Consider the following 20,956-nt stretch of genomic DNA (forward strand, 5'->3'; position numbering starts at 1 on the left):
TAAGGTCATATATAATTTCCATGATTATCTGTTAAATCAAATAATTATAAAAAGGTCATAAATGGTTTATTTGGTTTTTTGAACGCTTGTTAGAGTTAAATTGTGAATTTAAAACTTAATTTTCCTGCAAGAATTTTATATGATCCCCTTGGTTTGAACTTTTGAAGCATGACCATGACTATGTACAGGGTCAAAAATACCTCTTAAACTAATATTAGATTATCTAATCTGTAGTCCAAGTAATATTGTGGTAACGTAAAGCCCATAAAGGGGGTGGTATTTTACTAGGTACCAGTGTGCGCAAAGGGGGGCAAAAGTTGAAAAGTTCCCTTAAATGTTTACAACATCATCATTTTATCATCTGTTCCAATAAAGATAATTCTCTTGGTCGATATAATTTCACATAAAATGGCCACTTTCGACGAACTCTCAATCTTGCAAAAATTGGCCTTGGTTTTCTAATCTTTCTGTATTATGACAACCCTGGACAAAATAAATTTGTACCAAGAGTAACAACCAACCACGATTTGAATTCGATTTGCAAAACAGATACTTCCAACAATATTAAACAAATGATGACCACAAATCGTAGGTAATTACCACAAAGCACTCAACTCATTGGTCACTACTTCCCAGGTTGAGGTGCTAGACCGAAAGTCGATATGTCCAGACCGAAATAAACGCACAAAATGGGGTGTCGTGCGTTCAAATTTACACGGCCTGGAAACACAAATGAACGCACGAAAGTCTGGATATAGGTATTTTGAACGCACGAGAGTATTAACATAGGCAACTTTGAACGCAAAAAAAATCTGGGCATAGACAGCTTTGAACGCATGAAAGTCTTATGCTTTGCAAATTAAAAACCCACAAGGAAGTTCGAATTGCTGGCAATGAAAATCTTGTAAGCGGGTGCTAAATTGAACATACAATTTTTTTGTGCAATAATTTTTAATTGGAAATCAAGACTAGCCAGTGTAAATTGGGACATGGACAGTATACTAGCCATCCACGAAAAAAAACCAAATTTTCCTTAGACTGATTTAGCGCTGATTTTCTCGTTCACCAACCTCTGGCCATGCAAATGAATGGGTTTTTAAAACTAATGATGCAATTAAATGATCAAAAAATGAAATTGATAGCGTTAAGTGGAACCTAAAATGATATCAACTAAAATGTTATCAACCGCATAAAATGCATTTTTTACTTTGTTTGGCTTTCTCTCATTCTTCACTTGCAAGAACAGGACACATTACCTCAAACAGTTTTGTTCAAGAAGGAAGCGAGTGTGTTTTCATTGGTGATTTGGGCTGAACTTTTTATAATAACAATGATCGTTTATGAACCAAGATTTTCTAATTGTAAATTTTTTCTCTTTAAATTTTTTTTTTAAATTGAATAAGGTATGATCCGTTTTGCAATTCACTTTCATGAAGGTTAGATCTATTTAATTCTTTCTGCTCGTGTTTAAGACCACGGCCTAACTACTTCTTTGTACCCGTGCTAAGCAGACGCACACAAAAAGAGCTACATTTCATTTCGAACTGAAATTAGGTAAGCGTTTTTTGAATGAAATGTAAACTCAATTGAGGATAGAATTTAGCTGAAAATGGTTCGATCTCGGACATGCGTTTTGAATCTATAAACCAGTTACGTTGTCATCGAAAGCTCTGATCTACGCATTATCACAAAACAAAAATTATGATTTTTACTCAAGGCCGTTTTGCTTTGGATTCATAGCCTTTTTAAAAACTTTTGAGACAATTAATAAGCAATTTTTTTTTAAAATTTTAAGCATTTTAAAAAAAAATATTTTTAAGCGATTTTTGAGACGTTCAAGCGATTTAATTGATTGTGCAAACTTACAGTTGACTCTGAGCAGAGTAGTTTGCATGATTGAGCCTGCTCTGTTTTCAGCGTGACATTCATACTGATCAGCGTCTTTCACCCTGACATCAGCTATGATCAGAGTGCCATTGTCCTGAATCTGCACACGATCAGCTGAAAAGATAATAAAGCATGGTGACGTCTTAACAAACAGACGTACCAAAATGTAGAAATTTCAACGAATGTGATTGGTTGAGAAATTTAAAACACTGTACCTTTATGCGTTCAATTAGCCTAAATTGGACATAGCCTAATGCTAGATTATAATTTTTACCGCATCTGGCCATGCCTCGCGGGCCATGGCCATGCCTCAGCGGCCCGTGGGACTTGATATGTATCTATCACAACCGAACTTGAGACCAGTTTCCCTCAAAAAAATTATAATTTTGCCTTTTCGGCTTATCGCAATTTCTGAACTATTTTACGTTAACGCGCATATCCTATTTTAAAACATGGAGAATTTGTTGAGCAATCAGCCAATCAGAAAACATTATTCCCATTTTCTCGATTGTGATTGGCCAGCAATAAAATTTCTATATTTTGGTACGTCTGCCATTTTCAATCGCGCCATAAAGCATAGTATGAACATAACTTTCATTTTTGTCGGGCATTAAAATAATAATTCACTAATAGTTAAAAATGTGGCTCAAATGCGAATTAATTTGCGCCTTTTCGGTTCAGAGGGTCCATATGTTAGCAAAGTATTTTGCTTAACTTTGTTGAAACTATGTATAAAAAATTGAGAGAAATAATTTGACTTAATTTCGAATAAATAACGTTAGAAAATTTGTACCGAACGCGCATGATTGCACAAGAGCCCTTCGTAACACCATAATTGTGACGGGTATCACAGACACGGAAATATTTGCAAAAGAGGTCAAAGTTATTGACAATGACTTTCCCGAAAAGACAATTATAAACTTTCAAAACAGCTTTCAGAAAATCACAAAATCTTTCAGAAAAATATTGGACAAATTGAAAAAGCCAATACTAACTACAAAACAAACAAAGCTGTTGCGCAATTTCATTTCAAATTGTAAGTTCTAACTTTTGCGTAGTCTGAAATTTAGTCTTTTGATTGCTGTGAAGAGAATACGATTTTTCAAATTATTTTTCCACAATTTATTGCAAAAATTGTTTTGAGTTTCTCAAACTCTTCATTTTAAAATAAAACAATATGAAAAGTCAATTGAAATATAATAATATAAACACTTAAAGAATTTTGAAACAATCATAAACTATGAAAAAAAATTATTAATTTTTTTTGTAAAATAATATCTGGGAGGACCAATGTTCTTAAAAAATACTAGAGAGAGCTATGTAGTTTAAAATTATCATGGGCAAATCATGTAGTTTAAAATTTTTAATTGAATGCTATGAAATCAAAAGTCTTTTTAGAAAAACGGTTTTTAAAAGCAGATACTATCTTTCTTTCCCCGATAAGTTCTGCGTAGCTAAATGTACACGAGAAATTTTAAGGGCATCTTTATATGTTTTGCCATACCAAGCGGCAAGGTTAATAAAATGACGAGCAAGAAAAAATTGTTTTATGCGGAATTAATTGATTAAATGATTTTACCTTTAAAAGAGCAGAAAAATACTGGGAATAACAGAAGGAAATCGGGTAAATATATGACAAAGGAAGAATAATAAACTTTGTAAGTTTTGAAATTCCCTAAAAACCTTTAATTAAAAAGTCAACCGCTGATAAGCGTCGAAGATATTTCATCGAAATTATACTTCGGAGTCACTATAGAGAACTGGATGCTATTAAAATTGATGAAAGCGAATAAGTTAATCAAAAGTTGAAAAATGAAAAAATAAGTTAATCAAAGTTTCGAAGTAATTGTTGCTAAAATATTTGAATTTTAAGTTCCTGTATAGAACGATTGCAAATAGTTCAAAGGTTTTAAACTTTCAGTTAAACTTAGAGTTTTATTTTCAGTTTTTACAATTTTTGCATTTTTTGCATATTTTTTGCATTGATAATTTTCCATTGTTCTTTTAGTAGAAAATTTGTTGCAACTTGTCCAAAATAAAATAAAAATTTCAATTGTTCCAGCTTCTATCTTGATTGAGATTTAAACTTGTAAACTAATTTAGCTGTCACAATTTGGCGAAAATACGTACAAGCCAAGCAATAATATGAGTGCTTTTTTGGTAACAATTCTGACCAACAATCGAAAAAGAAAAGAAAACGCAAACAAACCAGTTAAATAATTCGATAATAAGAACATACCCGGCAGATTGCCGGAAAATAGCCGCCGTTGATTCCAGTAAGCAAGATTGGGATTGAAATAACAGAAGATATTGAAAAAAAAAAAGATTTTTGTACAAAAACATTTTTTAAGTCCGATTTATTTTGATGGCATTTCGTAGTTGAACATACTTCTGTTTCTTAGAGAGAGGCTACAGGGGCTACAATCAAAAACAATAAGCAATAGAGATGGTAAATAAGACTTATAGGAACGACGTTCAAATAGCGGGCATCTAAAATTGGGCTTTATGGGTTTATCCCGTTTCTATTTCTGATATCCATTTTTGTACTAACTCTGTTCATTTTGAATTGCTTTGCTGAGCAACTGATGTTCAAAATCACTTTTAGCAGAATGAGAGAAGAGAGAAACTAGCCTAGAGAAGTCAAAAAGATTTCACGAAAAGGCGGCAAAATGAGGTAAAGCGAAACATTTTTTTATTCGACGAAGTAAAAAAACATAGCAGGACAAGTCCTGAAATACAATTCAAAGAATTGAATGAAAAACTTAAAAGTACTCTGACTGACCAGCAGATCAATTGAAAAAAAGCCAGCCAAAACACAAACAAAAATCGTATTAAAAAATTGAGAAACTAAAACAAACAAACTAAACAAAAATATACTCATTACTAAAACTCTTGAAGCTTTTTTCCCTTAGGCAAAATTTCATCCCTTTAAAAATACATGTTTCAAAAATATGTTTAAGACCATATTTTGTTTTTGAAATCGGTCCAGTATTATATCTGCATGACCTGAAAAAATTCATTGGCCCTTGAAGATCGATTAACTCAAAAACGACCGAAAATTATAAAAAATGAAATCGATTGCAATATTTTACTGAAAAATGCGCTATTAATATTTTCAGAACCTTTTCTGTGTCTCTAGAGGCTATCCATTGACCCAATTCCAAGCATTAAAAAATTAATTGGCTCAAACATGGATAGGCAAAAATTTTTAGAAAAAATCTCAAATTTCAAGAAATAGAAATTCGTTCTTAAAATGTTGAAAATCGTTCAATTGCCCCCTAGCCGCTATCTAATAACCTAATATCAAACCCTGGAAGAGGTAGCTGACTACTGAGGCAAGAAAAACTGAATATAAAACAAATCTTTTGAAAAGATTTAAAAATTGCAAATTTTATCAAAAAACTTTTAAAATTCGAAAAGCTAAATTGTTGATAACAAAACTATTGAAGCCAACAACCATTCAGTAACTTTTAATCAGACAGTGGATTAGGTTTTCTGGCATTTGAAAATGGGCAAATATCAAAAATTAACAAAAACTTTAGGAAACCTTGATAAACTTGCAAATTTTATATGAAAAAATGGCAAATTTCGAGACATTAAAATGTTGAAAACTAATTCATTATTACTAGAAACCATGCAGTGCTCTATTATCAATCCACAAAGGAAATTTCCTGGCCCTTGAAGCTGAAAAAACTCAAAAAATGACAAAAATTTTCAAAAAACTTGAAAAAAATTGCAAAAATTAGTATCATTTTGCATGTTTGTATTTGTAGTACCAAAACATATAGCTCATTAAATGGTCATAACAAGTTATATTGGCTCACAAAAAGCCTTCATCCTTTTTCAAAAACTTCAACAAAAGACTAAAATAAAAAAATCAAAAAAATTACAAAAAACATGAAAAATTGCAACTTTTTGGAGCCCAAAAACACCTAAAAATGACCTTTTAACCTTGAATTAAGGTCATTCCAGCAGCTGCACCACTCTAAGCACTTGAAGGGCTACTGAAACTCACTTTGGGCCTCTAATGCAACTTAATGCCTGCTGGGCTTTACCTGTTTATCCCGTTTTGAAAGATCAAAGTCATTGAAAAATGTGTGAACACATCTTAAAAAAAAAAACACAGCGCCCCAATACAATTCAAATTCTTTGAATTGTAAAAAAAAGGAGCGCTATAATAGCCGGCTGAGAAGATGAGGGCGGCTATTAATAATATATTGATGATGGACAGAGTTCAATAAAAGTTCTAGGGAAGGTACTCTAATGAACAGCTAAATTTTTTGTTCTGTCAAATCTTTAAGTACAGGCAGAAACTAATCGGTTAAAAAAATGCTGTCAAAAATTGATTTGAATATAAACTTTAACGTCCTTAGCACGATGAGGAAATTAATGATGTTTCCGAATAGCAAAAACTGGCAAACGGGAAAATATTAGCATTCAATTCGAAAGAAAAAAAATGCTTTCCAAAATTTTACAAAAATAACTCTGAAGCTTTTCTTCTGTTAACGCACGAATCGGCTGCAGTGTAACATCAACATCGAGCACACTGCAAGTTATCTGAAAAATGATTTCATGAGAACAAATTCCACGTCTTAATCAACGTTTTTTTGGCCACGAGCTCTTGGTTCACTTGAAGTCTAGCACGTCTTGCTTCAAATCATAGAAACTACCATGTGAAGGTTAACTTTGATCAAGCCGTTTCAGTCAAAAGCAAGTCTTGGTCAGTAATTGACAATTTTTGTATGTCACGTGCAATTTTTTTCAAGCCATGTCTCTTCAGTGCCAGATTTTCATACATGCATGTTCAGACTTAAAAATTTGTTAGGTATGTTTTTCAAGTAAAAATTCGACATTGCTAAATTCATTTTGAAATGCTGACTTAAATTTCTAACCACTGCCCAGATCTCGATTAATGCCAGATTTTCTCAATGAAGTCATCGAAGGCACTAAATTTCACATCAGTTCTTTAAGTTATTGATTTGGTGTTGATTGAATGTTTAAGTAACAAGAAAGCATGATTTTCAGCTTTGTTTAGTTCTTCGCGCGGTTGAAAGATCAACTAGCTGAAAGCGTACAAACATCCGTTGCAAAATTACTTCTTGAAACAAGTTGAAACAGAAGCAAAACAAAAGGAAATTTTTCATATTGTTCGAAATAACTTCCCGTTTCAAATAGTATTTGAGGAAAAGAGTGCACGCTACAAAAGAAAACTATATTTAGACTCACATTTTCTATTATTAACTCAGAGAAAATTAACTTAATTTTCAAAGCTTGTTGTAAACTTTGGTTGAACAATCCGATTCAAATAAAACATCTAAAAACCACAATTGCGAGCTTTTTTTGAATTAACACTAGCAGGCCCGCAAAAGCATCACCAGAAAATCATCTAAAAGAATAGAAGGTTAAAAAATCGGTTTTTTGCATCACCTGGGGCTGGAACCTATGCCCCTCGTTCAAAAGCAATAGGTATTACGTTTCGTCACCGATGTGTTTAGTTTGAGTATATTACACTACGTGCCAACAATTTTTTGTTCAACCACGTTTTCTGCTTTACCATTTTGCATATTTAAGGAGCGCTAAGACATGTACAGATAACGATACTCTACATGGTGGCATAGTGTAACTCATGTTCTACGTTAGGCTGCATGTATAAGGAGCGTTTATAACATGCGATGAAACGGAGCTTAAACATACAAAAGAGAAAAGGGAGTAGAAAGAAACGAAAGACAAAAGACAGGAAAGAAAGAAAATGAACGCAGAAAAAAAGAACAGGAAAGAGATAAACAAAAGAGAGAAAAGGAGAGAAAATAGAAAAAAAACAGAACAGAAGAGAAAAGACAGAGAAATGAAACACAAAAAAGAAATAATGAAAGTGGTAAAAGAGAAAAACAAACGAAAAAAACCAAGACAGAAAAGAAAAAGAGAACAGAAAGAGTAAAGAAAAAGAGAAACGAAATCGAGAAACGAAAGACAGAAATGAAAGAAAAGGAAAAAAGAGAAAAAGCAAAAGAGAAAATAGAGAAAAAGCAAGAGAAAAGAGAGAAGACAGACAAAGAAATTCAGAAAATGAACAAAAAAGGGGGAAATAGAAAAACAAAAGAGAGAAAAGACACAGCGAAAAGCAAAGAAGAGAAAAGCAAAGAAGAGAAGAAAGAGAGAAAAGAGAAAAAAGAAGAGAAAAGAGACAGGAAAAAAAGAAAAGAAACGATACAGAAAAAAGAGAAAGAAAAGAAAGAAAGAAGATAGAAAGAAAAAGAAGGCAGAAGAAAAAGAAGAGAAAAGAAAGAGAGAAAAGAAAGAACAGAAAAAAGAAAAGCAGAAAAGAAGAACGGGACACAAAGAGGAAAGAAAGAGAGAGACAAGAGAGACGAAAACGACAGAGAGAAAAGAGAAAAGCAAGACAGAAAACCGAGGCATAAAAGAAAGGCAGAAAAGAAAGAAACGCAAGAGAAAGGAAAAACAGAAAGAAAAGAGAAAACAAAAAATTTAAATAAAAAACGAAAAAGAGGATCGAAAGAGAGAAGAATGCGAAGGAAAGGCAAAAAAAGAACAAAAGAGAAAATGAGAAAAGAATGAAAACATGAGAAAAAGAAACAAAAAAGAGAAAGCCAGAATAATAGAAAAACCAGAAAAGAAACGAGAGAGAAAAGTAAGGAAGAGAAAAGAGCAGAAAAGAGAGAGGGAAAAAAGAGAAGACAAAAACAAACGACACAAAGAGATAAGCAAAGAAAGAGAAAAGCAAGTGAGAGAAGAAAGACTGAAAAGAAAGAGAACAGCAAGAGATAAAAAGAAGGAAAGAAAAGAGAAAAGAAAGCAAAAGGAAGGAGAAAAAACAAGAGGAAAGGAAAAAAATCAGAAAAGAAAAGGCAGACAAATGAAAAAGAAAATACAACACGGAGAAACGAAAGAGAAAATCAGTTAAGAAAAGAAAAGAAAAGCAGGAGAGAAAGGAAAGAAAGAAAAGAAAAAGAAAGGCAGATAGAGAAAAGAAGGAAACAATAGAAAAAAGAACAAAAAAAGAAAAAGAAAAGAAGGACGGAAACAAAGGACAGAAAAGAAACTCGAAAAGCAAGACAGAAAACAAAGAGAGAAAACGAAGAAGAAGGACTGACAAGGAAAAAAGCAAGAGGTTAAGAAAAAACAAAGGAAAGAAAATAACAAAAAAGAGTAAGCCAGAAAAAATAAAAGAAAAAAGGGAAAAGAAACGAGAGAGAAAAGTAAGGAAGAGAAAAGAGCAGAAAAGAGAGAGGGAAAAAAGAGAAGACGGAAACAAAAGACACAAAGAGAAAAGCAAAGTAGGAGAAAAGCAAGTGAGAGAAGAAAGACAGAAAAGAAAGAGAAAAGCAAAAGATAAAAAGAAGGAAAGAAAAGAGGAAAGAGAAAGGAAGGAGAAAAAACAAGAGAGAAAAGGAAAGAAATAAGACAGAAAAGAAAAGGCAGACAAATGAAAAAGAAAATACAACACGGAGAAATGAAAGAGAAAATCAGTTAAGAAAAGAAAAGAAAAGCAGGAGAGAAGGGAAAGAAAGAAAAGAAAAGGAAAGGCAGAAAAGGAGATAGAGAAAAGAAGGAAACAATAGAAAAAAGAACAAAAAAGAAAAAGAAAAGAAGGACGGAAACAAAGGACAGAAAAGAAAGTGGAAAAGCAAGACAGAAAAGAAAGAGAGAAAACGAAGAAGAAGGGCTGACAAGGAGAAAAGCAAGAAGTAAAGAAAAAACAAAGGAAAGAGAAAATAACAAAAAACTAAAGAAAAAACCGAAAAGAGGAACGAAGGAGAAGAATGGAAGAGAAAGGTAAAAACAAAAAGAACAGAAAATCAGAAAAGAAGGTGAAAAAATGAGAAAGTAAACAAACAAAAGAGAAGAAAGGCAGCAAAAGAAGAAAGGCAGCAAAAGAAGAAAGGCAGCAAAAGAAGAAAGGCAGAAAATCAAAATCCAAAAGAACACAAAATAAAGAGGGAAGAGCAAAGAAACACAGAAACGAAGACAAGAGAAAGAAAACCAAAAGAGAAAAAAAAGAAAAGAAACACAGTAAAGAAAGAGCAAAGAAGATAAAAAGATAAAAGAAGATAAAAAGAGAAGTCGAAAGCGGAAGAGAAAAGAAAGCAAAGAAAAAGGAAGAGAAAAAGACAGAAAATATATAGGTAGTGATACGGAAAATAAAGAAAAAGAGAGTAAAGAAAGCGAGAAAAACAAACCAGAAAAGAAGAGAAAAGAGAAAGAAGAAAGAGAAAAGCAAGCGAAAAAGGCACAAAGAAAAGACGGAAAAGAAAGAGAAAAATAAACGATACGGAGAAAAGAGACAAAAGAAAAAGATAGAGGAAGAAAGAGAAAAGAAAGAAAAGGCAGAAGAAACACAGAACAGAAAGAAAAAAGCAAGAGATAATCGAAATAAAGGAAAGAAAGAAGAGAATCGACAGACGGACGAAAAGAGAAAAAAATAAATAGAAAGCAAAAGAAAGAAACAGAAGGGAGAAAAAGACAGAAAAGAAAGAGAAAAGCAAGACCGAAAAGAAAGATAGTAAAAAAACAGAAAGGAACGACAGCAAAGAAGAAGCTAAAGAGAAGCGGAAGAGGAAAAAGAGAAAAAAGAATGAGAAAAAATAAACTAAAGAGAAGCGGAAGAGGAAAAACAGAAAAAAGAATGAGAAAAAGAAACAGACAAAAGAAAGAGAGAAAAAAAAGACTGAACAAGAGAGAGAAAAGACAGAGACACGAAAGAAAGAAAAGACAAATGAAACGACGGAAAGAAAAAGAAAGAAAAGAGAGAGAAAACAAAAAACAAGAGAGAAAAGAAAGGCAGAAAAGAAGAACAGAAAAAAGAGAAGGAAGAAAAAAGAAAGACAAACCAAAGACAGAAAAGACAGACAGGAAATACAAAAAAGTGTGAGAAATGCAAGAGAGAAAAGCAAGAGATGAACGAAAGAGAAAAGAAACAAGAGAACAGACAGAAAGAAGAAAAAAGCGCGAAGAAAGATAAAAGAAAGAAACAGAAGGGAGAAAAGAAAGACAGAAACGAAAGTCAGAAAAGAAAGCGAGAGAAGAAAGACGGAAGAGAAAAAACAAAAGAAAGGGAAAAGAAAGACAAAAGGTAGACAGGAAAAACAGAAGAGAGAAAGAAAATCAAGAGAGAAAAACAAGAAATAATCAAAGAAGGGAGTAGACAGACAGACGAAAACAAAAAAACAAATAGAAAGATAAGAAAGAAACAGAAGGGAGAAAAAGACCAAGTAAGAAAAGTAGGAGAGAAAAGAAAGAGAAAGGAAAGAAAGAAAAAAGCAGGAAAGCAACAGAGATGAAAAACAAAGGAAAAAAAGATACGAGAAACTAAAGAGAAGCGGAAGAGGAACAAAGAGAAAAAAGAATCAGAGAGAGAGAGAGAGAAGACAGAAAAGGAATACAGAAAAGAAAGAAAGCAAAGCCAATGAGAGGGGGAGAAAAGAAAGAGCGAAAGAAGAAGTACAGAAAGAAAAAGAAAGACGAAAGAGAAAAGCAAGAGAAGAAAGACAGAAAAAAACAACAGAAATAAGCACAAAAGAAACGAAAGATAAAAGCAAAAAAGAAAATTAGAAAGGAAAAAAGATGCGAGCAACTAAAGAGAAGCGGAAGAGGAACAAAGAGAAAAAGAATGACAAAAGAAAAACAGAAAAGAAACAGACAAAAGAAAGAGAAAGAAGACTGAAAAAGAGAGAAGACAGAGAAACGAAAGAGAAAAAAGACAAATGAAAAAACAGAGAAGACAAACAGGAAATACAGAAGAGAGAGAAAAACAAAAGAAAGAGATAAACGGAAGATACAAAAGAAAGAGGAGGACAGACAGAAGAAAACAGAAAAAAGCGAATAGAAAGAGAAAAAAGCAGAAGGGAGAAAAGAGACAGAAACGCAAAACCGAAAAGGAAGCCAGAAAAGAAAACGGAAGAGAAAAAAACAAAAGAAAGCGAAAAGAAAGACACAAAAAACAGAGAGGAAACACAGAAAAGAGAATGAAAAGTCAGAAATAATCGAAAGAGAAAAAAGAAAGGAGATAATAGACAGACAGACGAAAACAACAAAAAATCGAATAGAAAAAGGAAAAAAGAGAGAAAAAGACAGAAAGGAAAAACAAAAAAAAGAGAAAAGCAAGAGAGAAAAGAAAGACAAAAAAAAGCAACAGAGAAACGAACGACTGAAAAGCAAAAGTGAAGAGCAGAAAGGAAAAAAAGATACGAGAAACTAAAGACAAGCGGAAGAGGAACAAAGAGAAAAAGAATGAGAAAAAGAAAGACAGATAAAAAGAACAGAAAACAAAGAGAGACAAACAGAGAAAAGAAAGATAGAAAAGAAAGACAAAAGAGAGAAAAGACAGAAAAGAAAGAAAGGAAAACGAAAGAGAGGGGGAGAAAAAAAGGGCGAAAGAGAAAAGAAATACAGAAAAGAAAAACGAAAGAGAAAAGATACAGAACAAGACAAAAGAAAGAGAATAGAAATCGCAATCTTTGTTTAGAATTTAAAAACGCTACACAAAATCTTGACCGTGTTGCAATTCTATAGAGGTAATTCAAAATTTCATCATCATTTTTCATCATTTAATTGGAAAATTTTTCATCTTCGATTTCATTTCGGACTTCATTTCATTCAAGGACCGTTTTCGTGTGACAAATTTTTCGGCGATGTAATAAATTTTTATAAGCAGGTTTTCAGTCATTGACCTATTTTGGCACAGGCAGGTTTCCGGACTAGGACAGCTTTTTGGTCAATGACCTACTTTTGCATCCACGGCTAATCATTCATTGACCTTTACGGCATAGGTAGCTTTTAAGTCACTGACCTATTTTTGCATCCGCAGTTTTTCGGTCGTTGACCTTTTTGGCACAGGCAGCTTTTCGGACACTGGCAGCTTTTCGGTCAATGACCTATTTTTGCATCCACGGCTAATCAGTCACTGACCTTTACGGCATAGGTAGCCTTTCGGTCAAAGACTAATCTGGCAATAGCAAGCATGCATGCAAAACGATGTGGCGCATGGTGTTCAGTGGTTCTCTGTCGACGTTGAATTAATAGCTGCTGAACAGCAAGGGATTTAGCCTAGTGGTTTGCGAACGTTTTTATACCCTGATCGAACTCAACAGACACCGGTTCGAATCCACCTCGCAGCGCTCAAAATGCATGCAAAACACTGGGCTGCATGTTTAAGGGACGCTAAAACATGTGAAGATTAGGAGCTTAAACATGGTGACATAGCATTTGAGTTAGAATTAATATATAGATTACATATTTCTACCTGTAAGCAAAAAAAACAACTTTAAAAAAGTCGCTGAGATTTAAAAATCAAATAAAAGAAAAAAGTATTGTTTTTAAAATGCATAAAAATTCAATTTCGATAAGCATCGTTCGTTCGACTGAAAACCATTAGGATTGCGACAGTCATATGATCAAAACAGCTGACTATAACTGCATTTTTACTAATTTTTACCTACTTTCTCACCAGAACTATTTACAAAAACCATTAGCTTGAAACACTAATGTGCAAGTTTTACAATGCCAGATCTCGGCAAGGCCAGTTTCTCCTGTATACTTGGCCGGATCTTAAAACTTGAAAATTTGTGTTTCAAGCAAACTTACGCGTGACTCCGCTACGGTCACTTCGAAATTCTGACTTGTATTACGAATCGCTACATGATTCTTGAAGACTGTCAGGTTTTCTCAATGAATTTAGCAGAGTCATATAACCAATAAAACTATCATTACTGTATCTTTCCGCAGACACGTGTACACAACTAACAAGAATGATAATTGTGGCGACATTACGTAATTTGTGTCATATATTTCTCCCCCCGTATGATACCCAAGGTGGTCTGATCAATGCTCATTTCCCGAGTCGAAAATGGAAGTTAATCTTGTAATATCTTGCAATATTCTTGCAAGATTCTCACAAGACGTTGTTAAATCTTACAAGATTCTTACAAGATTAACTTTTTCTTACAAGATTGAGTGGGGTCTAAAAAATGAGGGAGGGTAGCAATACAGATGACTAACTAACATGATTGTATCTTTCCATAGACATGTGTCCGTTCCCAGTAGTAAGAGGGAAAGGGCAGTCCACCAGCAATGCAGTTCACTCTCACAGTCTCACCTCTCAATACTTCCACTGTTTTCGGAAGAGCACGCACAAAGTAGGGTTTCTCTAAACACGTGAGCAAAAATCAAATAGCCCAATTATTCGCAGATTTTTATCTTTTAAGATCTGAATTTTAAAAAATTATTGTAAAAGACCTGACAAATTGTCTTATACGGTTCAATATTTGCCAGGAACTATATAGGAACTATCAGGAACTATATTTTTCCAACAAACTTTGTCACAAATCAAAAGTCACAGGAAATTTAAAAAGTTTTTACCCTCATTAAAATGTTGAAAACATTAAATATGTCGGAGAGAACGGGAATGAATTATTGCCGAAAATTGCCACTGGAATGTCGGGTGTATCATTTAAATCATCAGCGTATATTTTTTAAAGTTTTCTTTACTCAATACTGGATTTAATTAAAACAAAGGAACTATGCACAGGAAACAACTTAGAGTGACTCTCTGAAGAGTTAAACTGGAGTATAGTACCTTGTATTTTCAAAACCATTATTCAAAAAAAATCCACAAGAAGTTATATTTTAGGACAGTCGTATATTCGATAGCATTCCTCGCACCTACCTGAAGAAAAGGTTCAAAAGACGGTTCAAGATAAAGTGAAAACTTTCATTAAAATTATCAAAAACTGCATTTTCTGCTGCTTTTACCCCAAAACTGTGATGAAGACTTCTAGAAGAGTGAGCATAACAGCAAAGCAAAAACAGCAAAGTAAAAATAAATATTTAGTTGCAGGGAACCAAAAAACTTTACAAAATTTTCAAATTTCTTTTTTTGCTCTTTTTAACATCGAAGACGGTTTACGTTTTCTCCAATCAAAAAGAACATCAGGTATTATTTGTACACAGACAACAAAGGAAACTGTCTCTATCAGTGTATGCCTCAAAAAATACTAATGAGAACAAAAAACTAGCTGCAAAAAATTCGATGGCTAGTTGTTGACCCTTTGTTGAAAACTGGACAATAAGCTAATAAGGAGAAATAGATATAATTCGTTGAGGTACTTTCACTGCGGTCATTTTACTTCTTGATACCGAAATTTTCATTTTATTTTTAAGCCCATTGGTTTTAGTAAAATCAACTTTGAAGTTTTTGGGTGAAAATTTTTAAACATTTTTTTGCTTTTTGAAGGCTGGTTTTTTGATTTTTTTAATAATTTAGTTAGTTGTATCCCCATTAAAAAAACTGGGTAATTACCGGGGGGCAAAACTCCATTTCGTTGGTTTTTCGCACTTGCCTGAGCATCCATACTCAAGAATATTGCTGTTTTTCGCAATATGTATTAAGATAAGGAAAATAGGCGACTGCGAATAAATCTGAAGCGCTCAAATTTTGAAATATAGGTCGGTAGTTTTGGCTTTACGGTGTACGAAAAATAGCGACAAATGTATTGACCCCTAATCAATTGATCAGGGGTATTAAATCTTTGATGATCATTTGGTTCGGTGCGATTAGTTGTCAATTTTTCATTGCTATTGTCGCTTGAATTCGCAGTCAAAATTAGCGACGAAAGAAGGGCAATTTGGTCGGTGATATTTGCATTGTCGCTGATTTCGGCGAATTTCATTAAACTGCGAAAAACCAACGAAATGCTGAAAAAAATACCAGTTTTCTCTGTTTTTAATTCCTAGACGAATACGTTGACCTCTAATTTTGCGCTTCAAAGAATGTTTTTATGATAATTCTTTAAATAGATGACATTTGGCCCTCAACTCTTTGATTTTGAGATATTTGTTTTAAAAACAGACGTGCTAACGATTTGTGGGGAAACGCAAAAAAGAGCGAAAAGATTTAGAGGTACTTTGACAGCTGTTATTTTGTTTCCTATCCACTACCTTAGGTCATGACCACAAAAAATTTGCTCCTCATAGCTTTAAAAATTAGCAAATTCGGGGAAAAGTATTTAAAAACAAAAAAAGCCATAATGTCACTCCACCTCGTTTTGGCAGCCCGTAAAAAATTGACAGAAAATTTTTATAGAGAGGCTCATTTTAACTCGTCCACATTTATCGTGATTTTTTGTGCATCTTTTCAACGCTGTACATTTTTATTATCTCATTCTGAGCAGCTACGGTTATTTTCGTCAGCATTATATGCCATGAACTGCCGCATTCTTTTTATAGAATTATCTGCAAAGTTTAGTCTCTTTATAATGTTCCTTTTCTCCTTGAAACAAGAAACTAAAAATACTTAAAAGTATACCGCTAAAGCATGAAATATTTTTAGTTCACAAAACTGTTCATCTTTCATATTTCATTCATCGTGAACAAACTGCTCTTGAAGATTTCTGGCTGAATCTTGAAGCAGGAAGAAAGAACTTCGAGAACTCTTTGAGAAAGCTTGAATGAGAAAGACACACAAGGCAGGTTTTTACAAAAGAGAACATTTTTGGCGACTGGGTGGGGAGGGGAGGGGGCAGAGATATGAATTAAACGCACTTGAAAGAACCAACTATTCAGCATTCATGGATCACTGGAAAGACTTTTTAATAGAATAATAAGAAAGACTTGAGTTTCCTAAGTATTGCCCTGCAATTTAGGGGAGGGAAATTATTAGTTGATAGTAGTTAATAACGGCAAAAGTAAAAAGAGCATAAGAACATTACACAGTGCATATGCGATTAAAGTTTATCTGATAAGCGAAAATTGAATTTAAAAGTTAGACAGTTGGTTCAATGCAATCTCATGTTGAAGTTGACGTTTATGGAGAAAAATCTTTCTTTCGCGTTCTTTCTCTTTTCTATTTCTGAATAATGATGACCACACTTGCTGTCTCGTCTCTTGAGATTTAAAAAGACTTTTAAAATTTTGCCTAATTCATTTAAATAAAAAGAAATCTTTCCCTTTTTCTTTCAAGCTCGCCTTTTCTTGTTGAGATAAAAGAACATTTTTTGTTCGTTTTTCCTCTCTTTCGTTTTCCGTTTTCTGGCGGCTAATTGAAGTAAAAAAAAGTTCATTCAAAAATGGCATCAAATTTGTTCCTTTCAAGGAAAATGTAAACATTTTCCTTAATAAACGGTTAGAAACTGTTTCAAAATATATTGTCAGTAGTTTTTCAAAAAAAAAATTAAGATTTCATTCATGTTTGCTATTATTAAAAAGTATTTCGATAGAAAAATAAACTCATATAAAAACATGAGTAATAAATTTGAATGCTGAAATCAAAATGAGTTCCTAATTTTGCATTTTTCATTTTGCATAATTGAGATAAAAATTTCTTTGTCAATTTCCAAACTGAAGATCAAAATTAACGCTTAATTACGCATTATTTAACCCTGTCAAAACATCCCATTTTGTTCCTGTTTAATAAAATTTCATAAAAATTGGATAAAACTCAAAATGCGAATTACCAAACAATGACTCACTAAATCCTCAATACCTGTCAATTTTCATTATTTTAATTCAAAAGTTGAAATTGAATTAACTTCAATTTATTTCAAGTGTTCACATGAGCGTGAAGGACAATTTTTGTCTTTTTGCTCTTTTTGTTCACTTTTGTTCACACTTTATCTCTTTTCTGCTCAATTGTCTATTCGAATGACATTTTATCCTCTAAAGGGGATATTGCCTCTTTCCTCAAAATCAAGATCTATTTCCTCTTATGGGCTTTTCGAGAGCTGAGTTGAAGCTAAAAGTTGGTCACTGACTTAAGTTGAAGGTTTTTGTGAACATTGATTGACAATTTATTAAAAAGATTAACCTGTGTGATGTAACTTTATTATGTAATAGATGACGTAACAAGTAAGCAATGAAGTTTATTTTATGTAACAAAAAAGTTTTCACAATTTAAACTGATTGCGTGCGCAACTAAATATAAAAAATGTCCGCTAACAAATTTACGATAATATTAAGTTTTATTTGAATAATAAGCCAATATTTCCAAGCTTATAGCGGGTGCAGATTTTTTTCGACCCCCAGTGTGCTCGTTTCAATTTTTGACTTCATGATTTACTGTATTGACACGTGCTCTGTAACTGGAGAGCACATAAAATACTGGAGGAGGGAGGGAGGGGAGGGGATGGTTATTCGAGGTCACAACATCTATTTCAGAATTATTAATTTCTACCTGTAGTAAGAAATTGTTAAGCAATCAATAGTAAAGCATTATAAAAAGAAGTATTTTTTAAAAAAAATACTTTTTGGGTTTTGGTGGGACTCGAACCCGCAACCTATTAAAATTCACAACTAACCATCGACGACAACATTGAAGCCAGCTTGAGCTGTAGCTTCAAACTCATCGTAAGTAGCCACACAGTAGTAAAGGCCGGAATCTGATTGGTCAACTACCATTAATCCTAATCTCCACTCTCCATTCCATTTGCCGCTAGAGGGCGGGTAAACTTCGTACTTGTCTGAAACAAGCAAAACATGACGATTAATTTCTTCTAATTTGAAAAATAATTGAACAAAATAATTGCAACGGAAGATATTTGAAATAAACGTAAAATTCGATGTTAGTAATTCTTTGTAGACTACAATTTTAAATCTGTCAGATTTTTGACCTAAGTCGAGATATTCGCCGTTTGAAACTAAAGAAAAAAAGGGGAAAGTGTTAAAAACAATAGTACTGTCCATTTTAGTATGATAAGAGTGGAAAAATTGGAATATTGGTGAACTCAAAGTGAAATTTGTCAAATTTCCACCCTTCCACTCTTGTACCTGACATCTAAAGGCAAAAAAGATCCAAAGCCTCTACCCGGGTAACACAGGAGGAAATGTTATTCAGAAAAAGACCATCCTCTGATCAGACCACATAAAACGCAAAGGTGCACGGTCTGGATCTTAAAAAAATACCCCCAAATCATGACAATAGTCTCACTGAATTCTGATCAGAAACGATTCGAGTTCACAAAAGTGTGTAAAAGAGTCGATTGAGAACTGAAAGAGTAGGCTTTAATTGCATCAAAGTCTGACGACCTCAAAGCTCGAAAATCTTGAAAAACTTTTTAGACACTCTTTTGGTTTTGTTTGTTTGTTCCACTTGCGGTTCAAGTAATTTCAGGTTAATTAAATTTAGGGATAGAAATATCTGAAAGCCACCAAACTTTAGTTGTGGTAATATATATCTGATTGGTTTCAGGTAGAGCTACCTGATATAATAAATTTTCTCGCCAAACACGGTGTTGCTTTTTTCGCTTAATTTTTGTTGCAAAAATAGAATTAGTTTTGCTCATTAAACATTTACAAATTACTGAGGAATCAATACCATATAAAAAATGCCCGTATGCATATGAAACGATAAATCCGAGCAATTTAAAGATTGAACCAATTCAGAGGTAATTAAAAGCCGTTTTCGTTTATCATTCGGTTCGCATAAAATAACAAAAAATTCTCTTTATTGATACGAAATATAGAATTTATTTCTTTGCTTCTGAAGTATAATTCTGTTCAATTATGAAAGACTTCAATATCAAAAGCGAAAAACACGAGAAACTTAGAGTTATGAAACGCAAACGAACATTTTTTGAAAAAAAAATTAAAACTTGGTTTCTCTAGGATTCCTTTATTCTGAAATCAAAAGTAAAAAATAAAAGCAATCTGCAAAACTTGTTGATTGTGTTTGAGTTGATTTGTCAAAAAAAAGAAAAACGGCTGTGGATACATAGCTTTTCAAGGAATTTGAACATAAGAGTTTGCACAAATTTTGTTTAATCAAATTTGTTGTTAACAATGGAGAATTTTTGTTAACTCTTTTAACGATTTTTGCAAACGGGTGCCTTATTATTTGAATTGGAACAATTAATGAGGAACAAGAACTACAAAAAAAGAAATCAATATCTTTTAATTATTTTGTTCTCTGAATTAGCATACTTTTCATTATCAAAGTTTTTATGCTTTTGCCCCTGATCCCAAAAAAATCCCTCAATTTGAAATTATTGTAGAGCTTTTTTTGTTTGCTCCAAATCTAATTGCACAATCTAAAACAATTGCTTATTTTTATACTCAAAAAACCATCTCCTTAAACAGAAATCAGCGCACATGAAATGGGGCTCAGTGTTAAGAAATTGCATGAGGTCTTACAAGTTTAGAAAGTCATTTCTTCGCAGTTGAAAAAATTTTTTGTCTAAATTTTGCAAACAGAACAAATTTAAAGTTATTTGTATAAAAGTCTATCATTAGCGTGCCTGGATGATATTTTCAGAAGGAAAGTTAACATTGCAACTTTACACATATGACATGATGTAATTTCTGGCCTATTTAAAATTGTTTTTCAAGTATTAAAATACTATGTTTTCTGTGGTTTTATTTATTACGTTAACGGCTTCGATGTATTGGAAGATATTCTAAATAAAATTGTAAATTTTCCGGAAAATTTTTGTAATTGTGACATCCCAATCGAATTATGATGGACAACCCAAGGTATTCTTTCTTTCGTATCATTCAGATTCTGCTTAGATGCAAATTATTTCATCTTTAGCCAGAAAATATCCAATTGATTCCATTAAAATTGCTGTGAGTAAAAATCAAAACTACTAATCATTTCTTTTTTCAGTATTGAACCATTTGAAAAATTATGATCAAAATTTATGTTTTCAGTGACAGTTTAAGAAATGAAGACAAAAACAGTCAAAACATCACTAAAATTTGTTTGTCGCATTTCTTATGAAATTTAAGTAATTTTTAGATTTTACGCTTAATTGCGGCAAACTTTTTAAGCAAATATATTAACTGGGTGTGCTTCTGTTCTTGTTTTTGCTACTACTCTAATATTTGTTCAATTTCTAATGATAATAATAAACCAGTTTCATAACTAAAATTTCAAACTTCTTTTTGATAAATATCGTGATGCAAACGGGTTATCTTCACCATGTGAAGTTATAATAACAAAACCAAAAAAAATTAAAAATAATAACCATACGGTAATAATTCCGTCTAAAAAAGACTGCTTCAGTACCAAAGCAAGCATCTGAAAATGATAATTCAGTTCATTTCAAAAGCTCTTAAATTATCA

The 20,956-nt window shown here is 32.7% G+C and overlaps 1 protein-coding gene across 1 annotated transcript in view; it reads right to left on the reverse strand.

Moving 5' to 3' along the window:
• Positions 1-1,866: 1,866 nt before the first annotated feature.
• Positions 1,867-20,956, reverse strand: part of LOC142354898 (hemicentin-1-like) — a gene marked incomplete at its 3' end in the record, with an annotated part of 51,649 nt that continues 32,559 nt past the window's right edge. Inside the window, exons 7-9 of the mRNA XM_075407234.1 lie at positions 18,195-18,356; positions 13,907-14,050; positions 1,867-2,001 (exon numbers count right to left, since the gene is read on the reverse strand). Coding sequence (XP_075263349.1) covers positions 1,867-2,001; positions 13,907-14,050; positions 18,195-18,356 — 441 coding nt within the window. The remainder of the gene's footprint in view (positions 2,002-13,906; positions 14,051-18,194; positions 18,357-20,956) is intronic.

This window comes from Convolutriloba macropyga, unplaced genomic scaffold, assembly GCF_964194025.1.
Source record: "Convolutriloba macropyga unplaced genomic scaffold, txConMacr16.3 SCAFFOLD_442, whole genome shotgun sequence".
NCBI classification, from domain to species: Eukaryota; Metazoa; Xenacoelomorpha; order Acoela; family Convolutidae; genus Convolutriloba; species Convolutriloba macropyga.